The sequence below is a fragment of the Tyto alba genome, unplaced genomic scaffold (genome assembly GCF_018691265.1).
Source record: "Tyto alba isolate M040663 unplaced genomic scaffold, T.alba_DEE_v4.0 Super-Scaffold_8, whole genome shotgun sequence".
Lineage (NCBI taxonomy): Eukaryota > Metazoa > Chordata > Aves > Strigiformes > Tytonidae > Tyto > Tyto alba.
In genome coordinates this window covers 10,783,207-10,797,339 of record NW_024881329.1, presented here as the reverse complement: position 1 = coordinate 10,797,339, position 14,133 = coordinate 10,783,207, and the positions used below count along the sequence as shown (strand labels likewise).

The window sequence follows — 14,133 nt, the reverse complement described above, 5'->3', positions numbered from 1 at the left end:
TGAGTAACACTGGTTTATCAGATCAGGGTATATAGAATTTTAGACTCACCTTAGCGTTTCATTGAATCTGACTGTAGCAGCACAATGAAATATAATATTAATGCATTCTATAAGTTTTTCTTTGATTGGTTCACTAAGGTCCAGTTCAGGCTGTGTAAGTTCACTCGTAATTACTATTATTTTTGCTTTGAAGTCCGGCTGCTCATCTCTCAACCTGTCAAAGAGCTGTCAAAAAAGACAGGACTAAAAATTCAAACTAATATCCAATGAAGATTATAGACACACATTTCATTTAAGTGAAGAAAACTCCCACCTTTTCTGCTTATAGGGGGTTATACTTCCTTATTTCTAAAGATCATCAGTAAGTTAGAAAAGTGTGTTAGGAATATTACATGTTACTGACTTCCCATGAAAATATTCACTGATGAAGTTGTGCACACATTATCCCACACAGTGAAAACAGTATTGCATGTGTTGTACAGAAGGTAGTAAGACTTCAATTTGCACTTAGTTTTTTTTTTTAATACTCATCCCTATCCGTAAAATTAGATCTCTAGCAATATCAGAAGAAGGACTGATCTCTATCAGACACCAGGTCTCAAAGAAATTTTAAGATGCAGTATAAACACTGTAATCCCTTTTCTTTCAACAGTAGGAAAGGGAAAAGTCTGCCCACTTCCCAAGCTAGATAGTAAATGTTCAAATACTTATAGACTTGCACAAGTCATGATGCTTTTTAGGTTAGAAAGCTTTCATTAAACTCCAAAAACTTCCAGTGATTTAAGAAATGCTATCCTGGAATAATGCCAGTTTTGGGGAACTTTCAGGTTAAAAAAAAATAATTTCTCTGACTAGTTAAAAGAAAAAAGACAGGGTTATAGGCTGCATACCATGTTAAAACATCTGATCAAGTCTTATCAAATTGGTGATCAGCTATTCTCACTGAAAAGGCCTCACCATATTATATTGCATAATATATTCTCCTCACGGTTAACTATTTGGTTTAACACAGATAAAAATTCTTGCCTCATCTTATTTACGCTCATTAGTATGCAAGTTCTCCTGAGCAAAATAGTACTGTGGGAATAAAACACACTTGAAAGTTTAACCAGAACAGACTCCTCTTCTTAATTGTATGGGGACCAATATCTTAGCAACTGCTTCAACACAAGTAGATTAAAATGTATTAAAATCACAACAGTACTATTTTTCCCCACCTCCAAGCATGCAGTTTTACCAAACGCAAAAAATTAAAACACGTTTCCTTACAGATTGAAGGTAATTCATTTTCAGCTATAACTAAAGTCACCTAAAGATGTAGTTTCAGGACTCTTAAGGCAATGTAAGTTTGTAGTGCTACCAAAAAGATTGGTCCCTCTCCTAAGTTCTTTATTTTCACGTTGCTTCTCATGTACTGGCAATAGCAAGTAGTCCAATGTCTGTGTGAGCATACCAGTTTGCAGGTCCGGCTGAAAAATACATTTTTTCTTTGGTAGATATTTTTTCAGCTCAACTATAGCCTAAAGTTGTAGTGGTAATTCTAGAGTGATGAGACATCTCCAGTGATAGAGGTCTTGAATTGATTTCCCAAACATGAAGCTTCACCTTAAAGGACAAAGCAGCCAAGACAGCATTTAAAGCCTCTGCAATTCTCAGAGGTACAGCAAACAGTGCTTATCTAGGGGCAGGAAGCATTCTGTCAGTTTGAAAATAAATCTATGTTTTTACTTGAAATGATGGTGCCTGCCTCAGGGGAACTGAAGCAACTACATTTTAACTCTAGTGCAACTCACACATTAATATAATAGAAAAGCAGTCCCATGGATAAAAAGTGGTTTGATACTTCTAGTTTATACCTTTTATCTGTTCCACCCTTTTTCATATCCATTAGCCATACACTATTCCTACATATTGACACCAGCACAAAGGGGAATAAGAACAAACACCTAGAACATGTGCAATACATACAGCAAATTATGAGGAACTAGGTATCTGAAGTCCAAAGGAAGCAGAAACCTCAACATTTTTGGCTATTTGCAGCTCAACTTATTTTAACTATCACATTCATCCATTTAGATTTTAAACTTCTCAAGAAACTGAATGTCCAAGCACCTGTAGAACACTTAATGAATCCATCTAAATTGTGAAAAACTACTGGCAGGACCCTTGCAACAGGACAACTTAAAACAACACATCCTATAAAAAAATTTTCATAGTATTTTTGAGGAATCTTGATTACACTGATGCCAGTTAAAAAATACACTTTCAATCTATTTTGTCTAAGCATGTGATAAAGACAGAACAAACATCTGGCCCTATCTACATCTCTGCATAGATGTACACCACCATCCCTTTATGTTCTTACTCTAGGGACTTAAGATGTAGGACTACCTCAAGCAGTAGTCCTGCTTACCAGGACTTGTGTCATGAACCTGTTCCAGCAGTAAGTGATCACCAAGACTCACAAATCACATCAGATTGCTATCTCAGCAGGAGATGGTACAGACTATAAGCAGAAGATTAGGACTAAAATTTAAAAGCCTTTTACAACACGAGTTTCCCAAAAGCTATACTGAGCCTTTACTTTTACCACAGTTTAAATCAGCCCACTCTACTCTGCTCCCCGCCTAAGTATTCCCCACTTTTTATTTGGGTAATAGTGTAAACAAAGAGGATTGAGGAACTTTTCCTTTCTCATCTCAGAGTTTAGTCTGGAGATCTCTTCCTTGTTCCAGGGAGTGACAAACTGAGGGTTTCATTTAGAGAGAATTTGTGACTCAATTTTATGACAGAACACCACTGTAATTCATTTAGTTGCATTCTATGACGTTGCATGGGACTGCAAACAGAGGCTTTTAAGCAATGAGCTACAGTTTTAATACAGTTACAGGAAATAATTTACTAAGGACCCAGCTATCCTCATGTCTGCTGTGATCTTATCAAGGTAAAGTCACAGAAACTCATTGTCTTTCTTTAAACAACTCACTCCTAGACTAAATGCATTCATGCTTTCTTACTGATTCGCATGAAGCACCTTCTAAGCACACAGACTGTAGAGACTACATTGCATCTCAACTTATTTCCTAAGCCTGAAAAATAAAACTGCCAAACCCCCACGTCCCATAAGAGAAAGACCTGGATAGAAATAAACAAACTCTGCTTTAGCAAAGTTCATTCTAGATATCTCTACCATTCCCGTTCATCATTCTCATCATAAACAGGATTTTCTGTAGTAGAGATGGGCAACACTGAAGGATGGTTCAGCATGTAGTAAGAATATTCTGGTGAGCTAGGCTGGGCATTAAGGTAATGAGTCTTTTCAGGAGGAAAGCATCACACCCAGCATGCACATAAATTCATTTAGATAGACACTTTGATAATTCCACAGCACAGAATTTCAGTGCCTTTCCTGTGTTGTCACGCAGTTATAGCAAACTGTTTGACTAACAGAAATTCACAATAGAATCTATTAAGACAAACATTTCTGTTCTGTTTACAAATATAAGCTATTAAAACAACTTATTAAGATCACATATCCTTGTGAACTCGTAGATCCAATAGCATATTCAAGAAGCATAAGGAGAAAAAGTGACTTTCTTGAGATCTAAAGAAGGGTCTCAGTCCCATCTTATAACTCCCAGTCCACACTACCTCTTGCACTTGATTATGTATTCTCTTAACAAGTTTTAACTCAGATGTTCAGCTGTAATGCAGTATTGAAATGAAAACATCTTCCTGAATTAAATACAGGATAATTTTCCACTACTGGCTTTGCTAGAGACTAACAGCTTGAAAACCAGCTGTGGAAGCTCTGCCAGGTCTTAGATTTTATGTCTCTGTTAGAATGAAAAAAAATTTAACAACAATATTTTTGCTTTAGACAAACCAAAGTTGTTCTCAAAATGAATCTGAAACATTATAAAGGACAAAAATTTACTTTGTGAGCAATGACACATACCTTACAGTTGGTAATTTCTTCTATTCGTGCTTCAGGTGTCTGCCCTGCTTTGTGTCTTACCAATACATACACTGCTTTCACTTTAGGACAAGATCTGAGCAGCTTTTCCAGAAGCACTTTTCCCATGAAGCCTGTAGCTCCTGTCAGGAGGATGTTCTTTCCTTCATAGTATTCGGGGATGGAAACCATTATGACCTTAAAAAAAGTTAAAAACATAAATATATTAAAGAACTTCTAGGAGTTCAGATTTGCAGAAGATCTAAATGAACAACACAGATGCAAATGCTCAATCTCATGCATGAAGAAAATGCTTTTAGCAGCCATTTTTTAAACCCATAATCAGTACTTAGAGATATCTTTTCACTACATTCTAAAAGAGTTCCACTGGGTCACTACAGTCATCCCAGATCTTCTTGTCAACTGCTGCTGTTAACAGTGTCTTAAGGAATTAGACACCACTAAGTCTAGGAAAATAGCTCAACTTCAGCTTATTTTTACCTCTATGCACATGATCCTTTCCCATTCTAAGTGGCTGATCCATGTAAACTAAAGGTCGTATCATTAAAATATAATCACAAGTAGATTCTTCAAATACATTGACAGAAGACAGGGAGCCAGGCATCTGCCAATTGCTGGTCCTAATACTTTGCCTGTGCCAGAAAAGTCTCCTGTCAGCGTTAGGCTGAGCATTCCTATAAATTGTGTTTATAGGCTGGAGAAAAGGTGTAGTTAGTTGCTTGGTATGAGATCTGCTAGTTTTTTATTGATTACAAAAAACCCATACAGTTCCACATATGACACAGGTTTCCAACCTTTTCAACAATTAAGTCTGTTGGGTTTTTTCCCACAAAATAAGCAATTAGAATTCTCAACACAAACTAGATATTTGAGTTAGCCACAAATACACCTCCTAATAAAATGAAGTGTCAGGGATTGTTACTTAAAACCAGCACAAATCTCAAAAGTGTTGCAGGTTTTCCTTCAGTTAGGAAGTTAAAACTATGAGAATTGTTTCTTTCCCCTCCCTTAATCAGCCACTTGGGAATCATGTCAACTCTAAATACTGGAAACTGAAGGACTTTCTAAGGACAAATATACTGCTGTTTCTCACACTAATGTGGTCTTTGGGCCATGACCTTTAGAACTCAACCTCTGCCTCAGGCTAACTTCAAGCCATTTTGTTAAGTCCGATATATCAATGTTTACCACAAGCCCTAAATGGCTTACTTTTACTGTAGAAGACTGTAGCATATGCATACAATTCCACCATGTTTTATCAATATTTCTAGTTAGACTTATAAAAATAAGCTGATGTAGTGGAAGTTAGTCATAGTCTCCTGTAACAGATCCACACACAAACCATTACGACCAAAACAAAAGGGACATATTACAGCAATTGTGCCGTGCTTTTCATGTGCTCCTATTACAACAAAGCCTCCGAACAGGCTTGAAGTGATTACTTGCCAGAAATGAGCTATCACCTGCACAAGTCCCAGTTTCAAGAGTCTGGGTACAAAGCCATATGTTTTTTTGTCCCAACACTTCAAATCTTATTTTGATTCTCCTCTTTGACAAGGTTGGCTTCTGCACTTATTAGTGAAACATCTGAAAACTGATAATGGGATACGGTAGCAAGTTTAGAACACTATTAGAGCACTACTATTTCCACTGGTCACAGTACACCATTCAAAATTGTTTCTTTGAAAGTTGATGAGAGATTAGAAGAGGTGGATGGAAGGGAAAAAGCTATTTACATTAAGCCACTTTTGCCACACACTTAAGAGACTTTAATGCAAATTTCAAAGCACCCCTCCTGCAATAAAGCCTGGAGAGTAAGATACATCATGCTTGAGTCATTTTTCCTGTTCAATGTAAGATACAGGCCTGTTATCTATCACTCTTTAAGTCACAATTAATGCTCTCTGCTATTCAAGTATGTCCTCCCCGTAACTGCCGTTTTCCTGGTCTTTGCATACACCATTCAACTCCATTTCCTCCTAAAAATCTGCATGCTTGCTCCTACATTTAAGACTTCTATTCCCTCAAAGACAGAAGAGAAAACTCACGCAATAATTACCCTACCAGTTTTGTCACCAAGATTCAGTTTTGTTATGGTTCCTGTATAATCTTGTTACTAATTTACCTGCCTATCCACAATTCATAATTTTTAACCCTTAAGACTCTACGACAGTACTTTAAGACCAACAGTTCACTTACCCTTCCTCAAAAGAAGGCTTAATACTACTTCCGACATAATGCCGTATCCTCAGCCTGTAAACCTGTTCACATGGGCAGAGACAGTCTTTGGCTACAGAAACACAGGAACCTTGCTACAACACCCAGTACATGGGCTACAGTCCAACGTCTGCTTCTAAAAGCTAAAACAATTAAAAAAGTTATGCTGCCAGTGGAAATATTTGTGTTGCTATGGTCCAGCTTTTTAACTAACTGAAAAATCTGATGGTATTTAGGGTCATATAATATAAAGAAAACTAGAAGCCAGAGTAGATCAGAAAGTTTCCAACTTCAGTTATTTCTGACCATAAATATGAGGTTGATATCAGATCAAAAATAATTATACTATTCTCCTGAAAGTCTCACAGAATACCAAACCTACAAAACATCCAGATCCAAAGCTATAATTAAGTATAATGATGAAATGGGTTCAGTTAAAAAGACCATGAACATACATAAATACTCAAATCTAAGAGGCAGAAACACTTACATGTTTGCATGCAGGCTGGTTTTGGTTTGTTTTGGTTTTTTGTGGGTTTTTTTTGTGTGTTTTTTTTTGTGTGTGTGTGTTTTTTGTTTTTTTTTTTTTAAAAAAAAAAAGGATTGACAGAAATATTTCCATTGAGAAACTAACTCTCAACACCATTTCCCTTTACTCTGGTCTCCAACAACTAGCCTTTGCTAGACTTTGTTCATAGCAATTTTCCACATGTAGATTTGTTTTCTATTTCTATTCCCCTAGAAGATTCCAGCTAGAAAACAGACTTGGTGACCTTTTCAGAAGTATACACTGCTGTCAAAGTTGAAGCAATAAACACTGGGATTACGAGGGAACTGCCTAGAAGCACCAAATTTGATTTAGGGGTAAAGACCCTGTATGGAATCTAGATGTGAATCAACCAAGTCTGAAATCAGCAGCCTATGTTCTGCCCTACTAAAATGAAAGGTTCTCTCAACCACATGTAAGGGAAAGAATGTTCCCATTCTCCACCTACATTTCCTTACCTTCTCGGAGAATGCATCTCCACATGCCAGTTAGCATAGCATTGCTGACAACTCAATGTCAGGCTCAAAGGGTCTTCTCACAGATATATTACCTCTGTTACCTTTTAAAGTTCTTTATGGCAGCAAATTACTCAATAACTACATCATAATTGTAGTGTTTTTAAAAAAAAAAGTTAAGAAACAGCTGTAGTTCCCAGTGAAAATTTAGTTTGACCTCTAACACATAAGAGGCTCTAACACCTCTAACACATAACAGGCTGTAGAAGTTCCAGAAAAATACACCTATCTTGCAAGACAACAGCAAAATCAAATTTAGCATTTTAAGATTGATATTTAAATGTAAACAATTGTTTTATCTAGTTTTAGAGTATAACTTGTTGCATGTTTGCAATAGCTGAATTGTAGCTATTGACCAGTAATACATATTTTTACCAGTTATCCAATGACTTGTTGACATCTATATCTTCAAACAGACAGACAGATAACTTCTATCAAACACAAAATTGTCTAATGCACTTCAGAATATCTGAATCCTTGTATTGTAGCTACTTTTTTGAGCTAGTAAGTAGTAACAGTCAAGAAAAAAAATAAATCTGGCAGTTGAAAGGATTAGTAACAGTTCTGTAAAGGATTCTTGCTGTAGAACAGGGATGATCAAAATTACCAAATGACTTGTACGGATAAACAGCCTTTGGTAGAGGAAGCTTCTGTCAAGCTGCTACCGAGAAACTGATGCTAGGATACTTCCCAATTCACAGGTTCAGGGCTAAACCAATGGTGACACTTTGAAGATGCCGCTTATTTGAAGGGTGCTGTCCTTTGGTAAATAAGAGCTCCTAAACACTTTAGTAAAAAACACCCACACTCCAGGATCCTAGCCAGCAATCCCATCTTGTAAAAAATTCTAGTGTCCAAGGCTGAGCAAGTGCTATTATGGAGCAAACAACAGCAGCTCTGTTTGCCTTCAGAGCTACTGCAGCAATATTTAACTCATTGCTTCAAACAGAGGTCTCTGACTCTCAACACAAAGACAATTCTGTTTTTAACAGGAAAAAGATCAATTCTCAGATTTGTCCAAACACAGATCAAGATGCTGAAAGATTTAATTTCCAAGTGCCAGGAAAGCCTGCTGCAGTTCCACAGAATGTTTAAATGCTAAATCCAGCAACTAGAAAGAATGTGCATGTATGCCCTTGTTTGAGATTAATGGTCTGTTTTCTAGTTTATCACTGATCAACATTAGACCAATCACATGCTCCCTCCAAATTCAATCATACTGAGATTATCACTCACAGGAAATAGAAAATGTGTATTTCCCAGCCTCTCAGGCACTTGTGAGAAGCCACAAAGTTCTGCAAAAATACTGCCTGACAAAGTAATTTCCCCCTTTTCCTCCGACAGCTTGAGCCTAGTACTAGAAGCAATAAAACAGAAAAAGGTCTAAAAGTAAGGTGGAAAAAACACTTTATGTATATACAGGAGATGAAGTCTACCTAGACACCAAATCTGAACACATCAAATATTCTTAAACACCACACACACATGCATCCACAGCAGACAAAAATCGTTACAGAAGTCCCTCATATAAAGCTTCAATTGCCACATTGCAAGGACACTATACCAAGCCAAGAAAAATAAAAATCTAAGAACTGGAGAGATTGGAAAGATTCAAGCAACAGAGGAATAAATATTTAACTAATCTAAACAAGGTTACTGCCAGAAAGACAAGCCTGGGTCATATCATGTCTCATTTCATTTGGTGCCCTGTTTCCACAAAAGCATATCAATGAATGCTATCAGCAGAATGTCCACATTTTCAACTACCACAGGGGTCAATGATCTGCCCTATTTGGACAATACCTATCCAGGATATCACCAAAGGATGACAGTTTGTTTGTCTTCATGGTCCAAGGTTATATCCATTGAGAAACCTTATCTGTGAAAGATATTGTTTTAGAAGATTAGTAGAGACAGCAATGATGGAATAGAGCCTTTCCTGTTGTAAACTGCTTTTGGTGTAAGCTAACCTTAAAGCATACCTATTTCAAACTTCAGTCATGTGGAAGATTTGGGATTCTTCCCACAGCTAGCAGAAAGACAAGCTTATCCACATTTTAGACTTCATCAACATTCTTATCTACTCTTTGCAAGGTCATCTTCTTTACTAGCTGTAAGCCACAGTTCCCTGCAGGATAAGCCTCCAAGAAAATTTAACACATCTCCAGAAGCCAGAAAACACATTGCCAAGTTTTGAAGCTAATTAGAACAACTAAGTTTTGAAGAACTATCAAAACGGGTTCACTAATTTAGTATTAGCTAGCCCGTCTTCAGCTTATGCCTGGTAGTATGCCGGATGGTCAGTGTCTCAATACACACTTCCCAGAAAAGTGGATTGGACTCAGAGCAATAGTAAGTACTCTCATGTATACCAACATGCCTTTATTGATGATCTCTACAAACAAGTGAAATGTAACAAAACTAAATAAATCTGAAAGATTACACCTAAGTCATCACAACTACAGTATAAATGCCACCAGAAAACCCAAAGCTGTATGTGGAATAAGGCAAACTTGAGGCTGACACTCGGTATATTAGAGAATTTCTGAAAAATAACAATAGACATTTCAAACTAGCTATATTCTTAAATCTTGAAGATGTTCAGACTAAGCTACTATCAATGAAGAGATTTGTCCACTCTAAATCATTTATCTACCGAAACACAACACCAGTTAGAGTAACTAATATAGTTGGGTCAAAGTTTACATAACTAAGTGTATAGCCTTATGTCCAGAAATAGACTTGCTTTAAAAAAAAGCAATTCTTCTCATTATTCTTAACCACATAAATATGCTAGACACTGGAAGTTTTTTCTGGACTGTATGCTCCTCAGGTTACATTCCTCCTGCATATAATACTACCTCTGACAGTATATGCATTCAAGGTAAGGACTACTATTAAATTGATTTATGTGAGAGTTAACTAATACTGCATATGAACTATTTAACAGCACTACAGTATTTTGATAACAAAATCTAGATTGATACCAGACACTGAAGTAGCTCTGTAACCTCCTTCATGGTGACAAGGACAAAAACCAAGCACAGTACTCACTCAATTACTTTAGGGAAGAAGACAGTGAATTTGAACGGACTAACTCATGACCACCCCATAATTAGCAGAATTCAACCCAACCCACAAATTATTTAATTTACCATTTGATAACACACTTAAAGTTAGATACTTTGAATTCAGAGCTGTGCCTGAAATCATGGCATCTTTAACCTCTTTAATCCCTTAGCCTTACTGAGGGGAATCTGACCTCAATGTGAGCCACATGTGGTTACACAGATACTTCCTACGTACATGTTCACACGCCTTTCAGCCAAAATTCTGACTTTACTACAAATATCCATTCACTTATGCTTCTATTCAGAGGGATTCTCTACCAGATGACTTTGAAATTACTTTTGAGTAGTAAGTATTCTGTTCACAAAGTACTAGAGCAGTGCCTTGCTTTGGTGTAACTGCATGTCTTTTACAGCAAGTCCCTCCTCTGAAAATAAACTAAAACAAAGTAAGAGGGTTTTACTACTGTTTACTGTTTCAGCTTAGTCTTCAAGTGCATGCTGAAGGAAAAAAAAAATATGTTTTGGTATAATTAACCTTATTTCTCCAAGTTGCACAGAAGGCATAGATCAGTTCAGAAATTAAGCTGTTACAGTAGAGCACATACCATATACAAACATTCACTATACTCCATCTCCAGTTCATGCGGAAACATGTTTAATCATTCTATCCAGAGAGCTTTCAAACAAGTTTTAAGAGAACAAGAGGCAGGCAGATTCAAGATTTGCTGAACAGGATCACAGTTCCAGGCCATTTTATCTAAATTAATCCAAGACATCTGCATTAGAAATCTCACTTGTCCTTTTGGTTACGAAAGGATTACAAGATAAAGCCTCACTGTTTATCAAGGTAGTTGCATAAATCATGGCTCTTCCCTTGCATAAATCATTACTCCAGTTAATACTGAGAGAACAAAACCCATCTGAAGAACCTACCTACAACATAATGAACAGAGTAATACTCACAGTTGGCTACTACATAAACTGCTAAAGCTACAAGATCACTCAATTCTTATTCACGGCATTAAGAAAATAAGCCAAAGGCATCAATTAAACTTTCATACAAGTATGATGATACCCAGTCCAGGTTATCACTAGGAAAAGCCTTAGCGTCAGCAGCAACAAGAAGATTATTGCTGCAGTTGTTACTGTCATACTGTCATTTTGCTGGAAGGGGAAAGCCAAAAATTAAATAGAGGAAAGAGGGTGTGAGAGGGACACAAAGAACACTCAAGTGGCTCATCAGTTTGCGTAGTTTAACCATGAAGAGACAGATCTAAGCAATTAAAACCCAGATTCCTATTACTCATATTGATCAGACAGGACAGAAGATAACTATCCAAAAACTGTACCTGCAATTACATTCTGTTCAAGACAAGAGAAGGAGAAGACAAGTCATCTCAGCTAGTCCTTTACTAGAATTGCCTTGGCATGTATGATTAAATTTATTAACAAAGCATTTACAATCAGAATACTTAATCAAAAACAAAAAATCCAACTCTTTTTCCTCCCTTGTTTTAAATTATAAATAAAGTTAGAAGGTGTGTTGGTTTTGGCTAGGAGAGAGTCAATTTTCTTCACAGTAGCTAGCAGGGCACTATGTTTTGGCTTTGTGCTGGAAACACTGTTGATAAAACATCCCTGTGTTAGTTACTGCTGAGCAGTGCTTACACAGAGCCAAGGCCTTTTCTGCCTCTCACCCCACCCCAGCAGCGAGTGGCTGGGGGGCACAGGGAGTTGGGAGGGGACACAGCCAGGACAGCTGCCCCTCACTGACCCCAGGGACATCCCATGCCATATGGCGTCATGCTCAGCATGTGAACCTGGGGGAAGGAGGAGGAAGGGGGGACATTCAGAGTGATGGGGTTTGTCTGCCCAAGTCACTGTTACACGTGCTGGAGCCCGGCTGTCCTGGGGATGGCTGAGCACCCGCCTGCCCACGGGGAGTGGGGAATGAATTCCTTGCTTTGCTCATGCACATGGCTTTTTCTTTACTTAAAATGTCTTTATCTCAACCCACGAGTTTTCTCACTTCTACTCTTGATTCTCTTCCCCATCCCACAAGGGGATAACTGAGTGGCTGGCTGGTGGTCAGGTTGCTGGTTGGGGTTAAACTGCAACAGAAGGCTTGAGTCACATTTTACAGCAGATATTACACAACAAATTTGAAATCCTAAGAATCAACACTTCCAGACTCCTTCCACACCTTCTACAACTGAAAAAATTCCCAATCAACCTTGCTCATCCTCTCAGCTCCTCTCAACTGAAGGAGTTTCAGGTACTTTAAGAAAGATTTATTGGGGGGGGGGGGAACAAAACACCACAACCCACCATAATGCATTATTCAACAGATACATGTGAATGTTTTACACTGATTCACTAACTACACTTCTGTAAGAAAATTGTCAAATATCCTTGATCATGTTTCACCAAATCCCAACTTTTAGTGCCTCTGTGGTAAAGGACACCCATAGTAAGCTTACTCACAGCTGATAAACTGACTGTTGAATAGCTGTAAAAAGAGTTAAGATTTCAGAACTTAAAATTACAGTCAGGTCCACTGTAACTTTAACCAATAACTTAATTACTTAATGTTTAGGGGAGCCATTTAAAAATTCTTCAAGCAAAACCACAGTCAAACAATGTAACATCTTAACATGGTGCAATTCAATGGCTTTCCACTGCAAATCAATAAAGATATTTCCTCTCCCATTATGTTCCTGCAGAAATTCCCAGTAACTCTTCTGGAACCTAAAAATAACTCCTTTATCTGACAGCTGCTCTATCAAGTTGTATTTGAAGCCTTCTTTAAAAAAAAAAAAAAAAAAAAACCAAAAAAAACCCACAACACCATGTATTGGAAAAAAGGAGAGGTAAACATGTAGAACAAAACCCTAGGAAAAAATTAAAACCCCATTTTCACAGTTTATATATCTAAAAATGGCTTAAACACATACACAGTTAGAGCAATTTCTAATAACAGAATGTCTACCTGTCCTGCAAACAGGACAGATGAAGTGAATGCCAATTAAACAGGATCCATGAAGCCTCTCTCACCCTTCTCAGAAGACCAGAAGTACTTACTCCACTCCTGTAGTGGATACTGACTATGTGGATGCTAAGGGCTCCAATCTTCAGTCCTGTTTACATTAAAGGATGTGTTGTTTGGATCTATCAGTTATGCCTATTGCACAAGAAGCTGTACAAATTTACAAATGTCAAGCTGAACAATGACATGGAAAGGCTAGCATGATGTAGTGAATATACATAACACCAAAGGGCACCTTAGCAAGATCTACTAAGCATAGTCTTTCTAACCACACCCAGAAGAAGACAGCAATAGGGTACATCAGTACAGTCACACATTCTTTGAGAAAGAAAAGAAAAAAGCTTAACAAAGGCAAAGAACAATTTATAAAAGGGCCTCGCTATACACCCTGAGTGGAAAACAATGAGAACAACAACAAAAAAAGGCAAATAGGAATACCTAGTCTGTTCAGAAAGTCAGTATTTGTTAGGCCTTTTTGCAGTTTCCAAACTGTAAAACTGTTGAGGCTAAATAAAGCATAGCTGGAGGACTGTATTATTGCACAGCTCAGAATTAGCAACTGGAAGAAACGCTGTGGTTGTACATGAAGGTACCAGCCATGCCCAGCCATTACATGATGGTAAGTCTTCCACCTAAAAAGTACCAAACTAACCAAGAACAAGTTTTGATGATACTAGCTTCTTTTCAGAAGTTTGTTTGCTTGCTTGAAGTTACCCAGCAGCTCTGCTTCCTGAACTGTACTGAACATAGACTCTCCACCA

General features: G+C 37.5%; 1 protein-coding gene across 6 annotated transcripts in view; it reads right to left on the bottom strand.

Annotated features, from left to right (window-relative positions):
* Positions 1–14,133, bottom strand: part of FAR1 (fatty acyl-CoA reductase 1) — an 88,250-nt gene that overhangs the window by 24,685 nt on the left and 49,432 nt on the right. For 5 of the 6 annotated variants that reach the window (XM_042784470.1, XM_042784468.1, XM_042784472.1 and 2 more), the window contains 2 exons: positions 3,959–4,153; positions 50–225 (listed from right to left, as the gene is read on the bottom strand). In XM_042784470.1, the coding sequence (XP_042640404.1) occupies positions 50–225; positions 3,959–4,147 (365 nt within the window). In that variant the 5' untranslated portion in view covers positions 4,148–4,153. 6 annotated transcript variants of the gene reach the window in all.